The 25833-nt window shown below is 43.3% G+C and overlaps 1 protein-coding gene across 2 annotated transcripts in view; it reads left to right on the forward strand.

Moving 5' to 3' along the window:
- asmt2 (acetylserotonin O-methyltransferase 2) overlaps positions 1-25833 on the forward strand; it is an 84746-nt gene that overhangs the window by 21140 nt on the left and 37773 nt on the right. The window contains exons 2-5 of one of the 2 annotated variants that reach the window (XM_014211603.3): positions 8009-8100; positions 8300-8474; positions 22507-22636; positions 22902-22970. In XM_014211603.3, coding sequence (XP_014067078.2) covers positions 8020-8100; positions 8300-8474; positions 22507-22636; positions 22902-22970 — 455 coding nt within the window. In that variant the 5' untranslated portion in view covers positions 8009-8019. Of the gene's footprint in view, positions 1-1735; positions 8101-8299; positions 8475-22506; positions 22637-22901; positions 22971-25833 lie in introns of those variants that run through there. The other variant, XM_082955834.1, reaches the window with a different exon arrangement.

Here is a 25833-nt window from a genome sequence, read left to right on the forward strand (position 1 = left end):
CGACGGAAGTACTCTAAGTATTAGACCAGTCGTACGTGGTGTGATCATGGTTCATGACTTCTAATAATTTTCCTCCTGAATGGAGGGTCCTATTTATTAGTGACATGTGTGTTAACTATTGGAAGAGTGCACTGGAGATTCCCCTCCACGCGTTGCACTCTGAGTGACTCCTATGTCGCTATTATCAATAGCAATTTAACTTGTGAGGTTACTAATCCTCTTACTGAGTGTTGCTGGACTGACTGTGGTATTGGTACTGGTCTTCAAGGGGTCCAGTTGTCCTACCGATTTATTCTGAAATATTATCTACCGGAACACATGATTGGAGCATATTACTAGCTGTATTGTAGTTTAACCTACACATGGCAAGGAATGATTATTGTTGCCATTTGTTATGGAGGTGGACAAGTCCATTGGACTTCCTTTACGACCAGTGTGGTACACCTCAGTACTATCTTAGATGTGTTCTAAGATAATCCCCGTCTAGGGGCCTGTCTGCTCCTCACTGTTCTCATAGGGGAGTTTACAACTAGATTTGATTTATGCTCTGGTGGCCTCGTACGGTGTTGTCCGTAGTCTCGACCCCCCCACCGGCCTCGATGAGGCTCATCATGGGTCTGGGCAACTATTCCCCCCCTTTGTGTCTCGGGACCCCCCCACCAGCGGGTGGTGTTGGTGTCCGAGGCGCAAACGAAAAGGTCGGACCCTATGTACGAGTTGTCAGTGGCCGCGTTATTATGAGAATGGCTGTAACCTTTCAACCAAATCTCCTGGTGTTTGTGCTTCAACACCCTCAGTGGCTGTCGAGGTCTGTCAGTCACCACCGCGTCCGCGTGTGGCAACCTCTTCAGTACCTGCAAACTGAGACGAGGATATCGGTCTGTGATATCGCAAAGTGTTTCACCAGTGGGAGTCATCGGGTCAGTTGCTGGACTGACGCCATTAGTGTCATTGTAAGGGGTGACAGTCCCCAACAAAGCAGAAGGTGTATCATCGGAAGCAGAGTGTACTCTGCGCATCAATGTTTTTCTTGCTGAGACGGCCGCAGTGCTTGCGGAAGTGTCCGAAGGGCAAGAGAAGTTCATCTCAACTTCCGTATTGCACGACTGCAAGGAGGAGGGAAGTTGCTCATTCACAGAGACAGCTGGCTCGAAATCATGAAAAGAATGGTCAATCAGATTGGCTGATGGAATGTGTCGAGATATCGTAATATCTCCTTGAATCGGATTCTGCACCAAGAGGTTTCTAAACGACTTTTTCCCAAGGGGTGCTTTCGACAGATACCCCTCGTGAATGACTGCATTGCAGCTAGCGTTAGGGGAAGACAGGGTGGTCAGTGGAGAAGGCACTGTGGCCTGTGACCATACCTGGTTGGTTTTCCAATCCATCAATGGGAGTAATCGATCCATCAAGTCTGCTCCAAGTAGCAGGGGTACAGTTTTGAGGCTGGTAACATACACAGGGTGAACGAGCGATACATCCTTGAACTGTAGTTTCAGCATGACTCTCAATGTGAGAGGCGAGGTAGTCTGAGTGACCCCTCGAAGTGTAGTTTCGCATCGTTCCACTTTTAACCAACGTTTAGTTGGCTTCAAAGCCCTTTTGAGATCATCAAACAATGTTTGAGAGATGAGTGATATTGTCGCACCCGAATCAATTAGCGCATGACAAGTTAAGCAGTCCTCCAGGACTGTTTCCAGGTATGGCCGTTTAGATTCGTGGTTAGTGGACATATTCCCCACAAAGTGGAGTGGTCGTTCGCAACGACGTGATGTGCCATTTCTGTTCAAGGTGGAAGCAGATTGACTTTTCCGATTTTGAGTGGGCTTGGCTTTAACGAAGCATTTGACCTTTTTCTTCTTAAATTTTGTATCAGAGTCTACAGACAAAGCCCGGGGGCTTGTTTCTTGATCAGGCGGGCCCTGGATAGGGTCTTGAATGAGAGCGGGAGAAATTTGAACTTTAACGTCCTTGCTATGGGTGTTAATTTCTGCGGACCTGGTGTCCGGTAATTCCCCGTCTAGTCCTTGTGACTTATCTTTTACCCTTTTCTCAAATTGTTCTCGCTTTAGTTCTTCACGTAGTGGAACTTCTGGAGAACATTGGTCTACGTTTTGATCGTCCTTCAACCCTTTGTTACCCTTGTGCTCTGACACTTTGTGTGGGTTAGGTGCAGGAACGTAGCGAACAGGTCGATTGAAGCGGTAGTCGTTTTGAAGGCGACGTACTTGACAGTTATTTCGACGGTGGCGGTTATTGGAATCATGGTTTCGAGGTAGAAACTGTTGTTGTGCGTCATCTCTTGACGCTCCAATACCTGATAATGCACCCTCTAACTGGAGTGAGTGCTCCTGGTCAAACTTCAAAACCGAGTGGTCAGGGCTCTTAGTGTTGCGAGCTTTTGATGCCTCAAAAGCTGTGCTTGCAAGATCTCTGAGTTGTAAGATAGGCAAGCCAACGTGGGCTGCAGGGCCCAAGTAGGTAATGAAGGTGGGATACATGTTCGACAGAAACATTTGTTTGAATGGTAACAGCTTTTCCATTCCAGTTTCCGTGAGTAGGCCAAAATAAGCTGAACGAAGCCTAATGGTAGAAAGCTTGTGGGTGTTCGTTCCGAGCTTGTTTGACCGTGTTAGCCAGTGAGCTATCGTGTTTGCGAGTCGCAGAACCACTGAATTCTAATTTCAAAGCTGTGGCAAGTTTAGCGTAGTCATTTAGCACGTGTTGCTGTTGTAGGCGAATGAACCTCGTCACGTGTCTATTCGACGTTCGCTTCAACAGGTAAACCCTGTCAGAACCCGTAGCATTCAGGTAGCCACCCAACGCATCCTCTATGTCAGCTAGGAACGTCTCAGTATCGTTTGGCTGACCTGGAACGGGGTCAAAGGTGGGGAAATTCTTGACGAGTTTGTCAAGGTATTCCGCGTCAAGCGGGCGGAGAGGGTTGGCTTCATCCTGAGAAGAAATTGGGGCCGACAGGCCAAGAGGAGAAGCCAAGCTTTGGCTTTGTTGGCCAAGAGGCTCCATATTACTCAGTGCCGAATGGCCAAGAGGAGAAGACTGAGGGACACATGATGGAGGCAATGTCTGAAACCTATCGTCTTCACTCCTTTGAGTACCGGACTCCGGTTGCTTGGATGGGTAGTCATGCTGTAGAGCGTGACCATTCTGGACTTCCTCCAGATGGTACCTAAGGGTGGTCTTCTGCTGCATTGCAGAGTCCACTTGAGCGCTTAGAGTACCGATTTTGGACACGTGAGTGTCACCTCTGCTCCTTTCGGTCTCAAACTTATCTGTCATGGTTTGCAGATAGAGGTCTCGAGTACGGAGCGAGAGATTCAGTGATGAGATTTCCTCTGCTTGCTTAGAAATCAATATTTCCATCCTCATCACCTGAATTCTCTCATCATTCAATTGGTCAGCGACTTCAATAAGTTCTGCTGATTTGTCATCCAACTTTGTCATTGTGTTCATCAACTGATCGTCTTTGGTCTGCAGAATTTGGAGTAGAACATCGTTACCTTGAGTAACGTTCAACAAAACTGCCTGCATGTTATCTAATTGTGCGCTCCTGTTTATAGATAACTCGACAGATTTATCTAATTTGGATTGGACTACATCGTATTTAGTTTTGGCTAAATCGAGTTGTTCCTGCAGATGACGATTTTGTTGGAGAGTTTGTGCTCGTTCATCGTCATAAGTATTTGCAATTACTTTTAATTCTTCCGATTTCAAACGCAGTTCCTCGGCTAGCAGAATGTTTTCATTTCCTGCTTTTGTCAATAGTTGCTCAGTTCTCTCCACCTTTGCCTTCATGTTAGCCATGTCTTGCACGTGTTTCAGCTGTGCACTGTGGTATTGGATCGATGCCAACCTTTGATGGCGATACATAAGTGCTAAAGTGGAGAGAACCGTCACAAAGCCTGTGTTTGATGGTTGATTTTGGAGAGCGTTCGCAATTTCGGCTGTGTTTTCGCTAATGTCATAATTAGGGTTGGTATCCCTGCTGAGGTCAGAGATCGATCCTTTTATGGGTTGAGGTTCACTAATTAGCGGAGGAGTGGTGACCACCTCCTTTGGTAGCTTGCACATTATTAGAAAAATTTAGAGGAAAAATGTTCCTATTTTTTTTCAATGTTTGGGTTTGGAATTCATTGGAAGCTGCAAAGACAAGTTTAATCTATTCATAGATGTTGACGAACCATCAGTACTGTACCAGTAATGTGGAAGTTGGACGTGAATGAATTTGCAAAAGCAAATTGAATTAATTAATCAATGCCAATGATTAATCCTACCTGGGTAGGCTATCTGGGTATTAAACTTGAATTCATCCAGGTTAATATGGGAAGTTTAAAAGTGTCTCATTTGATAGCAAGAACATTAAGGTATGTTCAACAATTTAACTTATTAAATTGAATGAGATGATAATCCATACAATCTCCATTGATTGGATATCATAAGTGTAAACAGTAGTTCAAATGTTGGGAACACTCCCCACTATGGTACACTTCTTCCTTGGGCCGAAGCCACATGGGATTCCCGCGGGGCGGGACTTCTGTCAGTACTGGATTACTGAATGGGTTTTGCAAAAACCAAATTTTACTGATTTATCAATTTTAATGATAAATCAAACCTGTATAGGCTATTTGGGATTTAAACTTGAATTAACCTGAGAGGTTTATTCATCTAGGTTAATGTGGAAAAAAGATTACAATGTCTCATTTAGAAAACTCATCAATTTGGATATTATTTAAAAGATCCACTTGAGAATGTAAATCTGGCAATTTCACTTATTAGTTCAATTGAATAAGACATCGATATCCGTCTGGATATCACGAGTAACAACTTGAGTGTCACCTGACTAATTCTTCTTGAAGGAAAGTACTGGTGACTCTTCAGAGGTCCCTGCTGGCACACGCTGAAATCAAGCGGAAGTACCCAGGGCGGGACTTCCGTTCAGCAAGGCGGAGGATTTACAATGTGGCACATAACAAAATGGCTGTTTTCCCTTTTGTTAGCTTAGCATCTCGAGCAAGCTAATGCTACTTTATGCCTGAAAAATGCTCAACATAGGATTCCCTTGGCAAGGGAATGGTTTTACTTATAACGTATTATGTTCAAACCCTTTTCGGCGATATTTGACGATGTTTTAACCGGAACTCGCGGCAAACAACGAAATGCACCGTGGTCTACTCGCATCGAAACGCGAGAGAGACAGAGAGATACTTATCGCTGGTCAAGCTAATCTCTCCTAAATTTCAATCGGCTGGCTCTTTGTCCTCGCTCGAGAAATTAATAATGACCTAGCCAACACGCGTCTGAAACGTGCGAGGCAGAAATAGCCCAGCGTTTGGCCAAACGCTCTATTTCTCAGATAGCTTTATCAGCCCTCATACAGAACTGTATAGTTTAAGCTCCCCACTGACTACGTCAGAGCACAACACGGAGGCGATTCTCCAGAGCACACACGCACCAATAATTCCGGTCTACAATTCCCATAATGTATATAATAAACTTGGTATATTATGTAATCTGCTTTTCAATTTTATATAGGCTGAATCAAAATGAAAGCGTCATCATATTTTAGATTCCTCGCACGGGGGCTCCAATATGTCTGTTCAGACCCTTTTCGGATCATTGAACAATGTTAAATTCTTAGGAAGCAGAGTATACTCTGGGCTAACAAGTGGAGAAGGCACTGTAAAATTGGGTTTAATTATTTATTTACTAAATACCTAAACTTATCACACAGAATTCCAAATACACCGAATACAAATGATGTCATACATGATGGCTGGTTACACAAAGGAAAGGAGGTTGGGCTTGAATGAAAGAGCGGGAAGACTTAGGAATAAAGAAACAGCAGCTATGCTATCGTAAATACATTATCTTATGCATTCTAAATTACCGCCCATTTGGAAAAGGAAAATGCAATAAATATTTACTCTGAGCTGCGCTTCGGTAGATTGGTTGTAGATGCTGGCCGGGTTGGCCAACAGATCTTCCTGTCCTCGGAAGAATGTCTCTGGTGGTAAATTGGATACGTGGTGGTATCTTCGTCTGTTCGTTGTTAAACTGGATCCGTCGTCCGTCCTTTCCTAGCCCACGTCTACAGCGGCCGCTGCTAACTCAACGGCTAGGAAGTATCACTTCTGTAGTGAATAAGCTCAAAGTTCATACCATTCGCCACCAAAGCTCACGCCGAGGTTGGCTTAGTTCTGTACTTGACGTGTGTCCTTCTAACGTAGAGGCTGCAGACCTCACGTACTGGAACAACTGTGGTTATCTTTTCGTCAAAGGCTTATATAGTGGAGAGGGGGAAGGATGTGTTTCATCGTTTATAACCCCTGTCTCTTCACAGGGGTGGGCCACTGATCAAGCAGGGCACTTTCCTTATGAAAACCCAATTCTCTCATTTGGAAGCTAAAATTACATTTAATCTCCTAACAAACAATTTCAATATCAAACATTTCAATTGCATAACAATTCCATGTGACTCTGATAACTAGAGGGTGTATACTTTCCCAGGTACAGTTTATGTCGTCCTGTCATCAGTCATAATGTCTCAGATGACAACCGAACTGACATCCATACTCATTACGTTCCAAAGCATATTTCCAACTGGTTTTATTACCAAAATATGGTTCCTTTCCCCATTTGTTTGATGTTCCCAGACTCTCTATATTTAACAGGACAGCAGTCCTTCAGTAGGGTCAGAGAGGGGAAGGGAGAAAGGTATTTATGGGGGGGGGGGTCATAAACCTTACCCACAGGCCAACGTCATGACACAAGTCAGTTAAGATCAAATTTTTATTTTCAATGACAGCCTAAAAAAAGTGAGTTAACTGCCTTGTTCAGGAGTAGAACAACATAATTTTACCTTGTCAGGTCAGAGATTTGATCTTGCAACCTTTCAGTAACTAGTCCAACACTCTAACCACCAGGCTAACTGATGCCCCAGGTAGCCTAGGTAGCCTTTGGGTCTAGAAACCCAAAGGTTGCATCTTCAAATCTCATCACGGACAACTTCAGTATTTTAGCCAAACAGCAACTTCTCAACTACTTACTACTTTTTAGCTACTTTGCAGCTACGTAGCATTATAGCTAACCATTCCCCTAATTCTAACCTTAACTCTTTAACCTAACCTTAACCCTAACCTTAACCCCTAATCCCTAGCCACAACAAATTGCAATTCATAACATATCATACGAAATGGATGATGGACATCCACAAATTAATACATACCATACGAAACGTAACATATCATACTAAATGGAGGGAGACAGATTTACATTTACAATGTTACGTCTTTCCTCTGAGTCCAGGTTGCTTTATTATGAAGAACCTGTAGCCCACTGTCTGGCTTTCCGATAAGCTAACAAACAGACAAGCAAACACTCGAACATAACTAAAGTTCCTTGTTGCGTCCCTCAACTCAACATTGCATTCAAGCTGTTTTTCTGTTTTGCCCACTGACTCTTCTCTTCCTATCCCTCACTGCAATGCCTTTCTCTCTCCTATCCCCCACTGCAATGCCTTTCTCTCTCCTGTCGCCCACTGCAATGCCTTTCTCTCTCCTGTCCCCCACTGCGATGCCTTTTACTCTCCTATCCCCCACTGCAATGCCTTTCTCTCTCCTGTCCCCCACTGTAATGCCTTTCTCTCTCCTATCCCCCACTGCGATGCCTTTCTCTCTCCTATCCCCCACTGCAATGCCTTTCTCTCTCCTATCCCCCACTGCAATGCCTTTCTCTCTCCTGTCCCCCACTGTAATGCCTTTCTCTCTCCTATCCCCCACTGCGATGCCTTTCTCTCTCCTATCCCCCACTGCAATGCCTTTCTCTCTCCTGTCCCCCACTGTAATGCCTTTCTCTCTCCTATCCCCCACTGCGATGCCTTTCTCTCTCCTATCCCCCACTGCGATGCCTTTCTCTCTCCTGTCCCCCACTGCAATGCCTTTCTCTCTCCTATCCCCCTCCATCCCACTCTCCTCTCCTCCCCCATCAGGACTCAATATCATGGCAGAACATCTGTCCCAGAGCGAACTGGACTACCCCTTTAAACTGCTGGAGTATTTCAATGGATTCAGAGTCTCAAAGGTTGGACTTTATAATATTTCTTTATCATGTAGATTGACATCCCCTGACCTATGGTACAAAACCACTGGAAATATTTACAACGTAATGTACAGATATGTAGTTTAGATCTCACAAAATGACATTATGTAAACACCAAAAGATGCTGTCAGACTGCAAGAGTCCTCTGACCCCTGACCTTGACTGTTGCCCCTCCTATCAGGTTATCTTCTCAGCCTGTGAGTTGGGGGTGTTTGACCTCCTGCTGCTGTCCCAGAAGCCTCTATCTGCGGAGCTCGTAGCCCAGGAGCTGGGCGCCAGCGTGGACGGGATTGAGCGCCTTCTGGACGTACTGGTGGGAGTCGACATCCTGGAGGTGGAGCAGATAGATGGGACAGGTGAACCGCTTACACCTTACCACTAACACAGACACGCATACATACATTATAACATTCACACTATACAATCACATTTAATCAATCAATCAAATGTATTTTATAAAGCCCTTTTTACATCAGCTGATGTCACAAAGTGCTGTACAGAAACACAGCCTAAAACCACAAACAGCAAGCAATGCAGGTGTAGAAGCACTGTGGCTAGGAAAAACTCCCTAGAAAGGCCCAAACCTAGGAAGAAACCTAGAGAGGAACCAGGCTATGAGGGGTGGCCAGTCCTCTTCTGGCTGTGCCGGGTGGAGATTATAACAGCACATGGCCATTAACGCCAGATTGTTCTTCAAGATGTTCAAACGTTCATTGATTACCTGCAGAGTTGTAGACGGTGCAACAGGTCAGTACCTCGGAGTAAATGTCAGTTGGCTTTTCATAGCCGAGCATTCAGAGGTCGAGACAGCAGGTGCAGTTGAGAGAGAGAGCGAGAGATTCGAAAACAGCAGTTCCTGGACAAGGTAGCACATCTGGTGAACAGGTCAGGGTTCCATAGCCGCAGGCAGAACAGTTGAAACTGGAGCAGCATCACGATCAGGTGGACTGGGGACAGCTAGGAGTCATTAGGGCAAGTTGTCCTGAGGCATGGTCCTAGGGCTCAGGTCCTCTGGGAGGGTGAGAGGGAGATATAGGATATAACCCCACCCACTTTGCCAAAGCACAGCCCCCACACCACTAGAGGGATATCAACAGACCACCAACTTACTACCCTGAGACAAGGCTGAGTATTGTCACCACACCACTAGAGGGATATCAACAGTCCAACTTACTACCCTGAGACAAGGCTGAGTATAGCCCCCACACCACTAGAGGGATATCAACAGTCCAACCTACTTACTACCCTGAGACAAGGCTGAGTATAACCCACGAAGATTTCCACCGCACGAACATGAGGGGGCGCAAAATAAATCGGAGAGATAGGTAGCAGCGAGCCCATGTAATACTTTGTAGGTTAGCTGTAAATCAGCCCTAGCCTTAACAGGAAGTCAGTGTAGAGAGGCCAGCACTGGAGTAATATGATCAAATTTGGGGGTTTTAGTCAAGATTCTAGCGGCCGTGTTTAGCACTAACTGAAGTTTATTTAGTACTTTATCCGGGTAGCTGGAGAGTAGAGCATTGCAGTAGTCTAATCTAGAAGTGACAAAAGCATGGATTTGTTTTTCTGCATCATTACACACATGTACACATGGATTTTGTATTGTAAATATGTGGTTGTAGAGTAGTGACCTGAGGGCACACACTAAATTTGTTGTGAAATCTGTTGTGAATGTAATGTCATGTTTTTAATTGTTTAGAACTGCCTTAATTTTGAAGAGTAGCTGCTGCCTTGTCAGGAACTAATGGGGATCCATAATAAACCCCAGGAAGAGTAGCTTCTGCCTTGGCATGAACTAATGGGGATCCATAATAAACCCCAGGAAGAGTAGCTGCTGCCTTGGCAGGAACTAATGGGGATCCATAATAAACCCCAGGAAGAGTAGCTGCTGCCTTGGCTAATTGGGATCCATAAGAAACCCCAGGATGAGTAGCTGCTGCCTTGGCTAATGGGGATCCATAATAAACCCCAGGAAGAGTAGCTGCCGTCTTGGCAGGAACTGATGGGGATCCATAATAAACCCCAGGAAGAGTAGCTGCTGCCTTGACAGGAACTAATGGGGATCCATAATAAACCCCAGGAAGAGTAGCTGCTGCCTTGTCAGGAACTAATGGGGTCCATAATAAACCCCAGGAAGAGTAGCTGCTGTCTTGGCCTGAACTAATGAGGATCCATAATAAACCCCAGGAAGAGTAGCTGCTGCCTTGGCAGGAACTAATGGAGATCCATAATAAACCCCAGGAAGAGTAGCTGCTGTCTTGGCATGAACTTATGGGGATCCATAATAAACCCAAGGAAGAGTAGCTGCTGCCTTGGCAGGAACTAATGCGGATCCATAATAAACCCCAGGAAGAGTAGCTTCTGCCTTGGCATGAATGAATGGGGATCCATAATAAACCCCAGGAAGAGTAGCTGCTGCCTTGGCAGGAACTAATGGGGATCCATAATAAATCCCAGGAAGACTATCTGCTGCCTTGGCATGATGTCACGACTTCCGCCGAAGTCGGTCCCTCTCCTTGTTCGGGCGGCATTTGGTTGTCGACGTCACCGGCTTTCTAGCCGCCACCGATCCATTTTTCATTTTCCATTTTTTCTGTCTTTGTCTTACTTCACTCAACAAATTACTTGTTTATTATTTAACCCTCTGTTCCCCATGTTGTGTTTGTGAGTGATTGTTGTTGTAATTTGGTCCGTCTTTGTGGGCTCGTGATTTACTTTGTATATTTGTCTTTTTGAGTAAAGAACTTTGATTATGTATATCTGCTGTCCTGTGCCTGACTCTCTAAACCAGCTACACATAGGACCGTTACACATGAACTAATTGGGATCCATAACAAATACAAATAGACCCTTACCACCAACTCCTTAAAATTGCTTTTCATTGAGGAACATATAGATGGGACAGGTGACCTAACCCCTGACCCCTAAACTCTACCCTAACCTTCATCCTTCCACTTACCTTTAAGCTTACCACTTAAAATTAGGACATGTGAACCCCCTAAACTGTATTGACTTTATCACTCTGATCCTGTCCCCTTGTTTTCTCACTCATCATCATTACTATTAGTTAGATGGGTTCTGAAGTGTTATTGTTCTCTTGGTTCTAGTGTTACAGGAGTACTGTTCTCTTGGTTCTAGTGTATTACAGCAGTACCGTTATCTTGGTTCTACCGTGTTACAGCAGTACATTTTACATTTACATTTTAGTCATTTAGCAGACGCTCTTATCCAGAGCGACTTACAGTAGTGAATGCATACATTTCATTTCATACATTTTGTTTTTTCTGTGCTGGCCCCCCGTGGGAAGCGAACCCACAACCCTGGCGTTGCAAACACCATGCTCTACCAAGTGAGCTACAGGGAAGGCTTCCAGTAATATGTTGTTATTTTGGATCTAGTATTACAGCAGTACTGTTCTCTTGGTTCTAGTGTTACAGCAGTAATGTACTGTTCTCTTGGTTCTCGTGTTACAGCAGTACTGTTCTTTTGGTTGTAGCATGTTACAGCAGTACTTTTGTCTTTTTTATTTATTTATTTTTTATTTCACCTTTATTTAACCAGGTAGGCTAGTTGAGAACAAGTTCTCATTTACAACTGCGACCTGGCCAAGATAAAGCAAAGCAGTGCGTCACAAACAACAACACAGAGTTACACATGGAATAAACAAACATACAGTCAATAATACAATAGAGAAAGTTTATATACAGTGTGTGCAAATGAGGTACGATAAGAGGGGTGAGACAATAAATAGGCCATAGTGGCAAAATTATTATAGTATGGCAAATTAAACACTGGGGTGATAGATGTGCAGAAGATGAGTGTGCAAGTAGCGATGCTGGGGTGCAAAGGAGCAAAATAAATAAAATAAATAACAATATGGTGATGAGGTAGTTGGATGGGCTATTTACAGATTGGCCATGTACAGGTGCAGTGATCTGTGAGCTGCTCTGACAGCTGGTGCTTAAAGCTAGTGAGGGAGATATGAGTCTCTAGCTTCAGTGATTTTTGCAGTTCGTTCCAGTCATTGGCAGCAGAGAACAGGAAAGAAAGGTGGCCAAAGGAGGAATTGGCTTTGGGGGTGACCAGTGAAATATACCTTCTGGAGCGTGTGCTATGGGTGGGTGCTGCTATGGTGACCAGTGAGCTGAGATAAGGCTGGGCTTTACCTCGCAACGACTTATAGATGACATGTAGCCAGTTGGTTTGGCGACGGATATGAAGCGAGGGCCAGCCAACGAGAGCATACAGGTCGCAGTGGTGGGTAGTATATGGGGCTTTGGTGACAAAACGGATGGCACTGTGATAGACTGCATCCAATTTGCTGAGTCGAGTGTTGGAGGCTATTTTGTAAATGACATCGCCGAAGTCAAGGACCGGTAGGATAGTCAGTTTTACGAGGGTATGTTTGGCAGCATGAGTGAAGGATGCTTTGTTGCGAGATAGGAAGCCGATTCTAGATTTAATTTTGGATTGGAGATGCTTAATGTGAGTCTGGAAGGAGAGTTTACAGTCTAACCAGACACCTAGGTATTTGTAGTTGTCCACATATTCTAAGTCAGAACCGTCGAGTGTAGTGATGCTGGACGGGTGGGTAGGTGCGGGCAGCGATCGGTTGAAGAGCATGCATTTAGTTTTACTTGCATTGAAGAGCAGTTGGAGGCCACGGAAGGAGAGTTGTATGGCATTGAAGCTTGTCTGGAGGTTAGTTAACACAGTGTCCAAAGAAGCACCAGAAGTATACAGAATGCTGTCGTCTGCGTAGAGGTGGATCAGAGAATCACCAGCAGCAAGAGCGACATCACTGATGTATACAGAGAAAAGAGTCGGTCCGAAGATTGAACCCTGTTGTACCCCCATAGAGACTGCCAGAGGTCCAGACAACAGGCCCTCTGATTTGACACACTGAACTCTGTCTGAGAAGTTGTTGGTGAAACAGGCGAGGCAATCATTTGAGAAACCAAGGCTGTTGAGTCTGCCGATATGAATGTGGTGATTGACAGAGTCGAAAGCCCTGGCCAGGTCGATGAATACAGCTGCACAGTGTTGTCTCTTATCGATGGCGGTTATGATATCGTTTAGGACCTTGAGCGTGACTGAGGTGCACCCATGACCAGCTCGGAAGCCAGATTGCATAGCGGAGAATGTACGGTGGGATTCGAAATGGTCGGTGATCTGGTTGTTAACCTCTATGGGCTAGGTGGGACGCTTGCCTGTGGCGCGATTTTCAAAACGTTAAAAATCCTATTACTTCAATTTCTCAAACATATGACTATTTTACAGCTATTTAAAGACAAGACTCTCGTTAATCTAACCACACTGTCCGATTTCAAAAAGGCTTTACAACGAAAGCAAAACATTAGATTATGTCAGCAGAGTACCAAGCCAGAAATAATCAGACACCCATTTTTCAAGCCAGCATATAATGTCACCAAAACCCAGAAGACAGCTCTAAATGCAGCACTCACCTTTGATGATCTTCATCAGATGACAACCCTAGGACATTATGTTATACAATACATGCATGTTTTGTTCAATCAAGTTCATATTTATATCAAAAACCAGCTTTTTACATTAGCATGTGACGTTCAGAACTAGCATACCCCCCGCAAACTTCCGGGGAATTCGCTAACATTTTACTAAATTACTCACGATAAACGTTCACAAAAAGCATAACAATTATTTTAAGAATTATAGATACAAGACCTCCTCTATGCACTCGATATGTCCGATTTTAAAATAGCTTTTTGGTGAAAGCACATTTTGCAATATTCTAAGTACATAGCCCAGGCATCACGGGCTCGCTATTTAGACACCCGGCAAGTTTAGCACTCACCATAATCATATTTACTATTATAAAAGTTTGATTACCTTTTGTTGTCTTCGTCAGAATGCACACCCAGGACTGCTACTTCAATAACAAATGTTGGTTTGGTCCAAAATAATCCATCGTTATATCCGAATAGCGGCGTTTTGTTCGTGCGTTCCAGACACTATCCGAAATAGTAAAGAAGTGTCGCGCGCATGGCGCAATTCGTGACAATAAAATTCTAAATATTCCATTACCGTACTTTGAAGCATGTCAACCGCTGTTTAAAATCAATTTTTACGACATTTTTCTCGTAGAAAAGCGATAATATTCCGACAGGGAATCTCCTTTTCGGCAAACAGAGGAAAAAATCCCAAAGGCGGGGGCGGTCGGGTCACGCGCCTAAGCCCAGTGTCCCTTGATCGGCCACTTGAGAAAGGCGATAATGTGTTTCAGCCTGGGGCTGGAATGACGACATTCTGTTTTTTCCCGGGCTCTGAGCGCCTATGGACGACGTGGGAAGTGTCACGTTAGAGCAGAGATCCTTAGTAAATGATAGAGATGGAAAAGAAGTTCAAGAAATGGTCAGACAGGCCACTTCCTGTAAAGGAATCTCTCAGGTTTTGACCTGCCATTTGAGTTCTGTTATACTCACAGACACCATTCAAACAGTTTTAGAAAATGTAGGGTGTTTTCTATCCATATGTAATAAGTATATGCATATTCTAGTTACTGGGTAGGAGTGGTAACCAGATTAACCTCTATGGGCTAGGTGGGACGCTAGCGTGCCACCCGTGGTGCACTCCATCAACAGCAGGTGCATTTCAAGAGCGGCAAATTTGAATCCAAATAAATGTCAAAATTCAAATTTTTCAAAAATACAACTATTTTACACCATTTGAAAGATAAACATCTCCTTAATCTAACCACGTTTTACGATTTCAAAAAGGTTTTACGGCGAAAGCATAAATTTAGAGTATGTTAGGACAGTACATTTACAAGAGTTGTGTGTAATGTTTTGTCAAGTCAAAGACAGGGTCACCAAAACCATAAAACCAGCTAAAATGATGCACTAACCTTTTACAATCTCCATCAGATGACACTCCTAGGACATTATGTTAGACAATGCATGCATTTTTAGTTCTATCAAGTTCATATTTATATCCAAAAACAGCGTTTTACTATGGCATTGATGTTGAGGAAATCGTTTCCCTCCAATAACCGGCAGTCAAGTCAGCGTCACAAATTAAATAATTAAAATTAGAAAACATTGGTAAAATATTATATTGTCATTTAAAGAATTATAGATTTACATCTCTTGAACGCAATCAACTTGCCAGATTTAAAAATAACCTTACTGGGAAATCACACTTTGCAATAATCTGAGCACTGCGCCCAGAAAAATACGCGTTGCGATACAGACTAGACGTCATGTTGGGGAGATCTAAAATCGAAAATACTATGTAAATAATCCATTACCTTTGATTCTCTTCATCAGATGTCACTTCCAGGTATCACAGGTCCATAACGAATGTAGTTTTGTTCAAAAAAGCTCATCATTTATGTCCAAAAATCTCCGTCTTGTTAGCACATGATCTAAGCCAGCCGGACTTCTCGTCATGAACGAGGGGAAAAAATATATTTCCGTTCGTTCAAACATGTCAAACGTTGTATAGCATAAATCATTAGGGCCTTTTTTAACCAGAACATGAATAATATTCAAGGTGGACGAATGCATACTCTTTTATAACGTATTGGAACGAGGGTACCCAACATGAACTCGCGCGCCAGGTGTCTAATGGGACATCATCGTTCCATGGCTCTTGTTCGGTCAGATCTCCCTCCAGAAGACTCAAAACACTTTGTAAAGGCTGGTGACATCTAGTGGAAGCAATAGGAAGTGCCAAAATATTCCTCAGCCCCTGTGTTTTTCAATGGGATAGGTTTAAAGTCAATACAACACATCAGGTATCCACTTCCTGTCAGAAAATGTCTCAGGGTTTTGCCTGCCAAATGAGTTCTGTTATACTCACAGACACCATTCAAACAGTTTTAGAAACTTTAGAGTGTTTTCTATCCATATATAATAAGTATATGCATATTCTAGTTACTGGGTAGGATTAGTAACCAGATTAAATCGGGTAAATTTTTTTTATCCAGACGTGCAAATGCTGCCCCCTAGCCCTAACAGGTTAAATCGGGTATGTTTTTTATCCAGCCGTGTCAATACTGCCCCCTAGCCCTAACAGGTTAACTTGGCTTTCGAAGACCTTAGAAAGGCAGGGTTGGATAGATATAGGTCTGTAGCAGTTTGGGTCTAGAGTGTCTCCCCCTTTGAAGAGGGGGATGACCACAGCAGCTTTCCAATCTTTGGGAATCTCAGACGATTCGAAAGAGAGGTTGAACAAGCTAGTAATAGGGGTTGCAACAATTTCGGCGGATAATTTCAGGAAGAGAGGGTCCAGATTGTCTAGTCCTGCTGATTTGTAGGGGTCCAGATTTTGCAGCTCTTTCAGAACATCAGCTATCTGGATTTGGGTCTTGTTTCTAGACTGTTACGTCAGTACTGTTGTCTTTGTTCTATAGTGTTTCAGCAGTAATCTAGTGTTACATAAGTGCTGTTCTCTTGGTTCTAGTGTTACATTAGTGCTGTTCTCTTGGTTTTAGTGTGTTACAGCAGTAATGTCCCCTTGGTTCTAGTCTTACAGCAGTATTGTTCTCTTGGTTTTAGTGTGTTACAGCAGTAATGTTCTCTTGGTTTTAGCGTGTTACAGCAGTAATGTTCTCTTGGTTCTAGTCTTACAGCAGTATTTTTCTCTTGGTTCTAGTGTTACAGCAGTACTGTTATCTTGGTTCTCATTTTACAGCGGCAATGTATTGGTTCTAGTCTTTCAGCAGTACTGTTCTTTTGGTTGTAGCATTGTTCAGCAGTACTTTTGTCTTTGTTCTAGAGTGTTACAGCAGTACTGTTCTCTTTGTTCTATAGTGTTACAGCAGTAATGTGTTGATCTCTTGGTTCTACTTTTCCAGTAGTTCTGTTCCCTTCGTTCTAGTGTTACAGCAGTACTGATCCATTTGTTCTAGTGTTACACCAGTACTGTTCACTTTGTTTTAGAATGTTACAGCAGTGCTCTTCTCTTGGTTTTATCTTGTTACAGCAGTAATGTACTGTTATTTTGGTTCTTGTGTTACAGCAGAACTGTTCTCTTGGTTTTATCTTGTTACAGCTGTAATGTACTGTTATTTTGGTTCTTGTGTTACAGCAGTACTGTTCACTTGGTTCTAGAGTGTTACAGCAGTAATCTACTGTTCTCTTTGGTCTAGTGTTAGAGCATTGCTGTTCTCTTGGTTCTAGTGTTCCAGTAGTTCTGCTCTCTTCGTTCTAGTGTTACAGCAGTACTGTGCTGTTGGTTCTAGTGTTCCAGTAGTTCTGTTCTCTTCGTTCTAGTGTTACAGCAGTACTGTGCTGTTGGTTCTAGTGTTCCAGTAGTTCTGTTCTCTTCGTTCTAGTGTTACACCAGTACTGTGCTGTTGGTTCTAGTGTTCCAGTAGTTCTGTTCTCTTCGTTCTAGTGTTACAGCAGTACTGTGCTGTTGGTTCTAGTGTTCCAGTGGTTCTGTTCTCTTCATTCTAGTGTTACACCAGTACTATTCACTTTGTTTTAGAATGTTAAAACAGTACTCTTCTCTTGGTTTTAGCATGTTACAGCAGTAATGTTCTCTTGGTTTTAGTGTTACAGCAGTGCTGTTCTCTTGGTTCTAGTGTTCCAGCAGTAATGTTCTCTTGGTTTTAGTGTTACAGCAGTGCTGTTCTCTTGGTTCTAGTGTTCCAGCAGTAATGTTCTCTTGGTTTTAGTGTTACAGCAGTACTGTTCACTTGGTTCTAGTGTTACAGCAGTAATGTACTGTTCTCTTGGTTCTAGTGTTACAGCAGTAATGTACTGTTCTCTTGGTTCTAGTGTTACAGCAGTACTGTTCACTTGGTTCTAGTGTTCCAGCAGTAATGTTCTCTTGGTTCTAGTCTTACAGCAGTACTGTTCTCTTGGTTTTAGTGTTACAGCAGTACTGTTGTCCTGGTTCTAGACTGTTACAGCAGTACAGTTGTCTTTGGTTCTAATGTTACAGCAGTACAGTTCTCTTGGTTCTAGTGTTACAGCAGTACAGTTGTCCTGGTTCTAGACTGTTACAGCAGTACAGTTCTCTTGGTTCTAGTGTTACAGCAATACAGTTGTCCTGGTTCTAGACTGTTACAGCAGGACAGTTGTCCTGGTTCTAGGCTGTTACAGCAGTACAGTTCTCTTGGTTCTAGTGTTGCAGCATTGCTGTTCTCTTGGTTCTAGTGTTCCAGTAGTTCTGTTCTCTTCGTTCTAGTGTTACAGCAGTACTGTGCTGTTGGTTCTAGTGTTCCAGTAGTTCTGTTCTCTTCGTTCTAGTGTTACAGCAGTACTGTGCTGTTGGTTCTAGTGTTCCAGTAGTTCTGTTCTCTTTGTTCTAGTGTTACACCAGTACTGTGCTGTTGGTTCTAGTGTTCCAGTAGTTTTGTTCTCTTCGTTCTAGTGTTACAGCAGTACTGTGCTGTTGGTTCTAGTGTTCCAGTGGTTCTGTTCTCTTCATTCTAGTGTTACACCAGTACTATTCACTTTGTTTTAGAATGTTAAAACAGTACTCTTCTCTTGGTTTTAGCATGTTACAGCAGTAATGTTCTCTTGGTTTTAGTGTTACAGCAGTGCTGTTCTCTTGGTTCTAGTGTTCCAGCAGTAATGTTCTCTTGGTTTTAGTGTTACAGCAGTGCTGTTCTCTTGGTTCTAGTGTTCCAGCAGTAATGTTCTCTTGGTTTTAGTGTTACAGCAGTACTGTTCACTTGGTTCTAGTGTTACAGCAGTAATGTACTGTTCTCTTGGTTCTAGTGTTACAGCAGTAATGTACTGTTCTCTTGGATCTAGTGTTACAGCAGTAATGTACTGTTCTCTTGGTTCTAGTGTTACAGCAGTACTGTTCACTTGGTTCTAGTGTTCCAGCAGTAATGTTCTCTTGGTTCTAGTCTTACAGCAGTACTGTTCTCTTGGTTTTAGTGTTACAGCAGTACTGTTGTCCTGGTTCTAGACTGTTACAGCAGTACAGTTGTCTTTGGTTCTAATGTTACAGCAGTACAGTTCTCTTGGTTCTAGTGTTACAGCAGTACAGTTGTCCTGGTTCTAGACTGTTACAGCAGTACAGTTCTCTTGGTTGTAGTGTTACAGCAATACAGTTGTCCTGGTTCTAGACTGTTACAGCAGGACAGTTGTCCTGGTTCTAGGCTGTTACAGCAGTACAGTTCTCTTGGTTCTAGTGTTACAGCAGTACTGTTCACTTGGTTCTAGTGTTACAGCAGTAATGTACTGTTCTCTTGGTTCTAGTGTTACAGCAGTAATGTACTGTTCTCTTGGTTCTAGTGTTACAGCAGTACTGTTCACTTGGTTCTAGTGTTCCAGCAGTAATGTTCTCTTGGTTCTAGTCTTACAGCAGTACTGTTCTCTTGGTTTTAGTGTTACAGCAGTACTGTTGTCCTGGTTCTAGACTGTTACAGCAGTACAGTTCTCTTTGGTTCTAATGTTACAGCAGTACAGTTCTCTTGGTTCTAGTGTTACAGCAGTACAGTTGTCCTGGTTCTAGACTGTTACAGCAGTACAGTTCTCTTGGTTCTAGTGTTACAGCAATACAGTTGTCCTGGTTCTAGACTGTTACAGCAGGACAGTTGTCCTGGTTCTAGGCTGTTACAGCAGTACAGTTCTCTTGGTTCTAGTGTTCCAGCATTGCTGTTCTCTTGGTTCTAGTGTTCCAGTAGTTCTGTTCTCTTCGTTCTAGTGTTACAGCAGTACTGTGCTGTTGGTTCTAGTGTTCCAGTAGTTCTGTTCTCTTCTTTCTAGTGTTACAGCAGTACTGTGCTGTTGGTTCTAGTGTTCCAGTAGTTCTGTTCTCTTTGTTCTAGTGTTACACCAGTACTGTGCTGTTGGTTCTAGTGTTCCAGTAGTTTTGTTCTCTTCGTTCTAGTGTTACACCAGTACTGTGCTGTTGGTTCTAGTGTTCCAGTAGTTTTGTTCTCTTCGTTCTAGTGTTACAGCAGTACTGTGCTGTTGGTTCTAGTGTTCCAGTGGTTCTGTTCTCTTCATTCTAGTGTTACACCAGTACTATTCACTTTGTTTTAGAATGTTAAAACAGTACTCTTCTCTTGGTTTTAGCATGTTACAGCAGTAATGTTCTCTTGGTTTTAGTGTTACAGCAGTGCTGTTCTCTTGGTTCTAGTGTTCCAGCAGTAATGTTCTCTTGGTTTTAGTGTTACAGCAGTGCTGTTCTCTTGGTTCTAGTGTTCCAGCAGTAATGTTCTCTTGGTTTTAGTGTTACAGCAGTACTGTTCACTTGGTTCTAGTGTTACAGCAGTAATGTACTGTTCTCTTGGTTCTAGTGTTACAGCAGTAATGTACTGTTCTTTTGGATCTTGTGTTACAGCAGTAATGTACTGTTCTCTTGGTTCTAGTCTTACAGCAGTACTGTTCTCTTGGTTTTAGTGTTACAGCAGTACTGTTGTCCTGGTTCTAGACTGTTACAGCAGTACAGTTCTCTTTGATTCTAATGTTACAGCAGTACAGTTCTCTTGGTTCTAGTGTTACAGCAGTACAGTTGTCCTGGTTCTAGACTGTTACAGCAGTACAGTTCTCTTGGTTCTAGTGTTACAGCAATACAGTTGTCCTGGTTCTAGACTGTTACAGCAGGACAGTTGTCCTGGTTCTAGGCTGTTACAGCAGTACAGTTCTCTTGGTTCTAGTGTTGCAGCGGTACTGTTCTCTTGGTTCTAGGCTGTTACAGCAGTACAGTTCTCTTGGTTTTAGTGTTACAGCAGTACAGCTGTCTTGGTTCTAGTTTTACAGCACTGCTGTTCTAGTGTTCCAGCAGTACTGTTCTGTTGGTTCTAGCGTGTTACTGAAGTATTTTCGTCTTTGTTCTAGTGTTACAGCAGTACTGTTCTATTTGTTCTAAATTATTACAGCAGTTCTGTTCTCTTGGTTCTTGCTTGTTTCTGTTCTCTTGTTTCTAGTGTGTTACAGCAGTACTGTTCTCATGGTTCTATCATGTTACAGTAGTACTTTTCTCTTGGTTCTATTGTGTTACAGTATAAATACTCCCTTGGTTTTAGCGTGTTACAGCAGTACTGTTCTCTTCTTTCTAGCATCTTACAGCAGTACTGTTCTCATGGTTCTATCATGTTACAGTAGTACTTTTGTCTTGGTTCTATTGTGTTACAGTATAAATACTCCCTTGGTTTTAGTGTGTTACAGCAGTATTGTTCTCTTCTTTCTAGCATCTTACAGCAGTACTGTTCTCTTCTTTCTAGCATCTTACAGCAGCACTGTTCTGTAGTGTTACAACAGCACTGCTGTTCTAGTGTTCTAAAAAATAAACAGTTACTTTACTTTTGGTTATTTTGTGTTTCTGTTCTCTTGGTTCTCTTGGTTCAGTACTTTTGTCTTGGTTCTAGTGTTACAGCAGTACTGTTATTTTAGTTCTAGCATGTTACAGCAGTAATGTTATCTTGGTTCTAGCATGTTACAGCAGTACTGTTCTCTTGGTTCTAGCATGTTACAGCAGTACTGTTATCTTGATTCTAGCTTGTTACAGCAGTTCTGTTGTCTTGGTTTTAGCATGTTACAGCAGTACTGCTATCTTGGTTATAGTTACCACAGTACTGGTCTCTTGGTTCTAGAGTGTTACTGCAGTAATGTAGTGTTATTTTGGTTATTGTGTTACAGCAGTACAGTTATTTTGGTTCTAGCATGTTACAGCAGTACTATTCTAGTGTATAAAAGCCGTAGTGTTCCCTTGGTTCTAGGGTGTTACAGAAGTACTGTTGTCTTGGTTCTAGATTATTACAGCAGTACTGTTCTCTTGGTTCTAGCCTGTTACAGCAGTACTGTTCTTTTAGTTCTAGCATGTTACAGCAGTAATGTTCTCTTGGTTCTAGATCATTACAGCAGTAATGTTCTCTTGGTTCTAGAGTGTTAAAGCAGTAATGCTCTCTTGGTTCTCGATCATTACATCAGTAATGTTCTCTTGGTTCTAGATCATTACAGAAGTAATGTTCTCTTGGTTCTAGAGTGTTACAGCAGTAATGTTCTCTTGGTTCTAGAGTGTTACAGCAGTCATTTTTTTACTGTTCTCTTGGTTCTAGCCTGTTATAGCAATAGTGGTCTCTTGGTTCTAGAGTGTTACAGCAGTAATGTTCTCTTGGTTCTAGAGTGTGACAGCAGAAATGTTCTCTTGGTTCTAGAGTGTTACAGCAGTAATGTTTTCTTGGTTCTAGAGTGTTACAGCAGTAATGTTTTTACTGTTCTCTTGGTTCTAGCCTGTTACAGCAGTAGTGTTCTCTTGGTTCTAGAGTGTGACAGCAGTAATGTTCTCTTGGTTCTAGAGTGTTACAGCAGTAGTGTTCTCTTGGTTCTAGCCTGTTACAGCAGTAGAGTTCTCTTGGTTCTAGAGTGTTCCAGCAGTAATGTTATCTTAGTTCAGCATGTTATAGCAGTAATGTTTTTACTTTTCTCTTGGTTCTAGCCTGTTACAGCAGTACTGATGTGGCCAACCTCTACCTGGCCAAGGGCAGCGCCAAGTCTCTTCATGACATGATCATCTACCAATCACAGACCATCTACCCTCTGTGGAACAACATGGTGCACGCTGTCAGGTGGCTAAACAACAATACAACAACAGACGCTGCATGAAGATGTACTCCCAACTGAATACTAGTTGTAGAGAAAATAGAAATGAAGAATTTCATGTTCATCTACCTCACATAAACCGTTACATTACGACAGTTTATCAGGGTTATGTTATAAAAGAAGAATTTCATGTTCATCTACCTCGCACAAACAGTTACATTGCATCAGTTAAGCAGGGTTATGTTTTCATATGCTTCTCAGCTGACGGACATTGTGTTTGATGTCTTACAGAGAGGGGAAAAACCAAAATGAAAAAACATTTGGCATCTCACCTGAAGACATCTTCCAAACCATCTACAGGTAGGTGGACTTTGTATCATCATTATCAAGGAAGTAGGGGAATTACACTGCTCAAAAAATAAAGGGAACACTTAAACAACACAATGTAACTCCAAGTCAATCACACTTCTGTGAAATCAAACTGTCCACTTAGGAAGCAACACTGATTGACAATACATTTCACATGCTGTTGTGCAAATGGAATAGACAACAGGTGGAAATTATAGGCAATTAGCAAGACACCCCCAATAAAGGAGTGGTTCTGCAGGTGGTGACCACAGACCACTTCTCAGTTCCTATGCTTCCTGGCTGATGTTTTGGTCACTTTTGAATGCTGGCGGTGCTTTCACTCTAGTGGTAGCATGAGACGGAGTCTACAACCCACACAAGTGGCTCAGGTAGTGCAGCTCATCCAGGATGGCACATCAATGCGAGCTGTGGCAAGAAGGTTTGCTGTGTCTGTCAGCGTAGTGTCCAGAGCATGGAGGCGCTACCAGGAGACAGGCCAGTACATCAGGAGACGTGGAGGAGGCCGTAGGAGGGCAACAACCCAGCAGCAGGACCGCTATATCCGCCTTTATGCAAGGAGGAGCAGGAGGAGCACTGCCAGAACCCTGCAAAATGACCTCCAGCAGGCCACAAATGTGCATGTGTCTGCTCAAACGGTCAGAAACAGACTCCATGAGGGTGGTATGAGGGCCCGACGTCCACAGGTGGGGGTTGTGCTTACAGCCCAACACCGTGCAGGACGTTTGGCATTTGCCAGAGAAGACCAAGATTGGCAAATTCGCAACTGGCACCCTGTGCTATTCACAGATGAAAGCAGGTTCACACTGATCACACGTGACAGACGTGACAGAGTCTGGAGATGCCGTGGAGAACGTTCTGCTGCCTGCAACATCCTCCAGCATGGCCGGTTTGGCGGTGGGTCAGTCATGGTGTGGGGTGGCATTTCTTTGGGGGGCCGCACAGCCCTCCATGTGCTCGCCAGAGGTAGCCTGACTGCCATTAGGTACCGAGATGAGATCCTCAGACCCCTTGTGAGACCATATGCTGGTGCGGTTGGCCCTGGGTTCCTCCTAATGCAAGACAATGCTAGACCTCATGTGGCTGGAGTGTGTCAGCAGTTCCTGCAAGAGGAAGGCATTGATGCTATGGACTGACCCGCCCGTTCCCCAGACCTGAATCCAATTGAGCACATCTGGGACATCATGTCTCGCTCCATCCACCAACGCCACGTTGCACCACAGACTGTCCAGGAGTTGGCAGATGCTTTAGTCCAGGTCTGGGAGGAGATCCCTCAGGAGACCATCCACCACCTCATCAGGAGCATGCCCAGGCGTTGTAGGGAGGTCATACAGGCACGTGGAGGCCACACACACTACTGAGCCTCATTTTGACTTGTTTTAAGGACATTACATCAACGTTGGATCAGCCTGTAGTGTGGTTTTCCACTTTAATTTTGAGTGTGACTCCAAATCCAGACCTCCATGGGTTGATAAATTGGATTTCCATTGATTATTTTTGTGTGATTTTGTTGTCAGCACATTCAACTATGTAAAGAAAAAAGTATTTAATAAGATTATTTCATTCATTCAGATCTAGGATGTGTTATTTTAGTGTTCCCTTTATTTTTTTGAGCAGTGTATAACTATATTCTACATGGTGAGTATTGCTGACAGAGAGGCCAACAGCACAACACAATAACAAGTGCAAGTAACTTCAAATATATCCTAGTATGGGTTAGGATGGGTTAGGGTTAGGATGGGTTAGGGTTAGGATGGGTTAGAGTTAGGTTGGGTTAGAGTTAGTATGGGCAAGGGTTTGGATGGGTTAGAGTTAGTATGGGTTAGGGTTAGGTTGGGTTAGAGTTAGGTTGGGTTAGAGTTGGATTGGGTTAGAGTTAGTATGAATTAGGATGGGTTAGGGTTAAGATGGGTTAGGGTTAGGATGGGTTAGAGTTAGGTTGGGTTAGAGTTAGTATGGGCAAGGGTTTGGATGGGTTAGAGTTAGTATGGGTTAGAGTTAGGTTGGGTTAGAGTTAGGTTGGGTTAGAGTTAGGTTGGGTTAGGGTTAGGGTTAGGTTGGGTTAGAGTTAGTATGGGTTAGGGTTAGGTTGGGTTAGAATTGGGATGGGTTAGAGTTAGGATGGGTTAGGGTTAGGATGGGTTAGGGTTAGTATGGGTTGGGATGGGTTAGGGTTAGGATGGGTTAGAGTTAGGTTGGGTTAGAGTTAGTATTGGTTAGAGTTAGGTTGGGTTAGGGTTAGTATGGGTTAGGATGGGTTAGAGTTAGTATGGGTTAGAGTTAGGATGGGTTAGAGTTGGGATGGGTTAGAGTTAGGTTGGGTTAGGGTTAGGATGGGTTGGGATGGGTTAGAGTTAGGTTGGGTTAGGGTTAGGATGGGTTAGAGTTAGGATGGGTTAGAGTTAGGATGGGTTAGAGTTAGGATGGGTTAGAGTTAGGATGGGTTAGAGTTGGGATGGGTTAGAGTTAGGTTGGGTTTGGGTTAGGATGAGTTAGAGTTAGGTTGGGTTAGGGTTAGGATGGGTTAGAGTTAGGATGGGTTAGAGTTAGGTTGGGTTAGGGTTAGTATGGGTTAGGATGGGTTAGAGTTAGTATGGGTTAGAGTTAGGATGGGTTAGAGTTATGTTGGGTTAGGGTTAGTATGAGTTGGGATGGGTTAGGGTTAGGATGGGTTAGAGTTAATATGGGTTAGAGTTAGGATGGGTTAGAGTTAGGTTGGGTTAGAGTTAGTATTGGTTAGAGTTAGGTTGGGTTAGGGTGGGTTAGGGTTAGGATGGGTTAGGGTTAGGATCAGTTAGAGTTAGTATTGGTTAGAGTTAGGTTGGGTTAGGGTTAGTATGAGTTGGGATGGGTTAGG

Source organism: Salmo salar, chromosome 09, assembly GCF_965601325.2.
Source record: "Salmo salar chromosome 09, fSalSal1, whole genome shotgun sequence".
Lineage (NCBI taxonomy): Eukaryota > Metazoa > Chordata > Actinopteri > Salmoniformes > Salmonidae > Salmo > Salmo salar.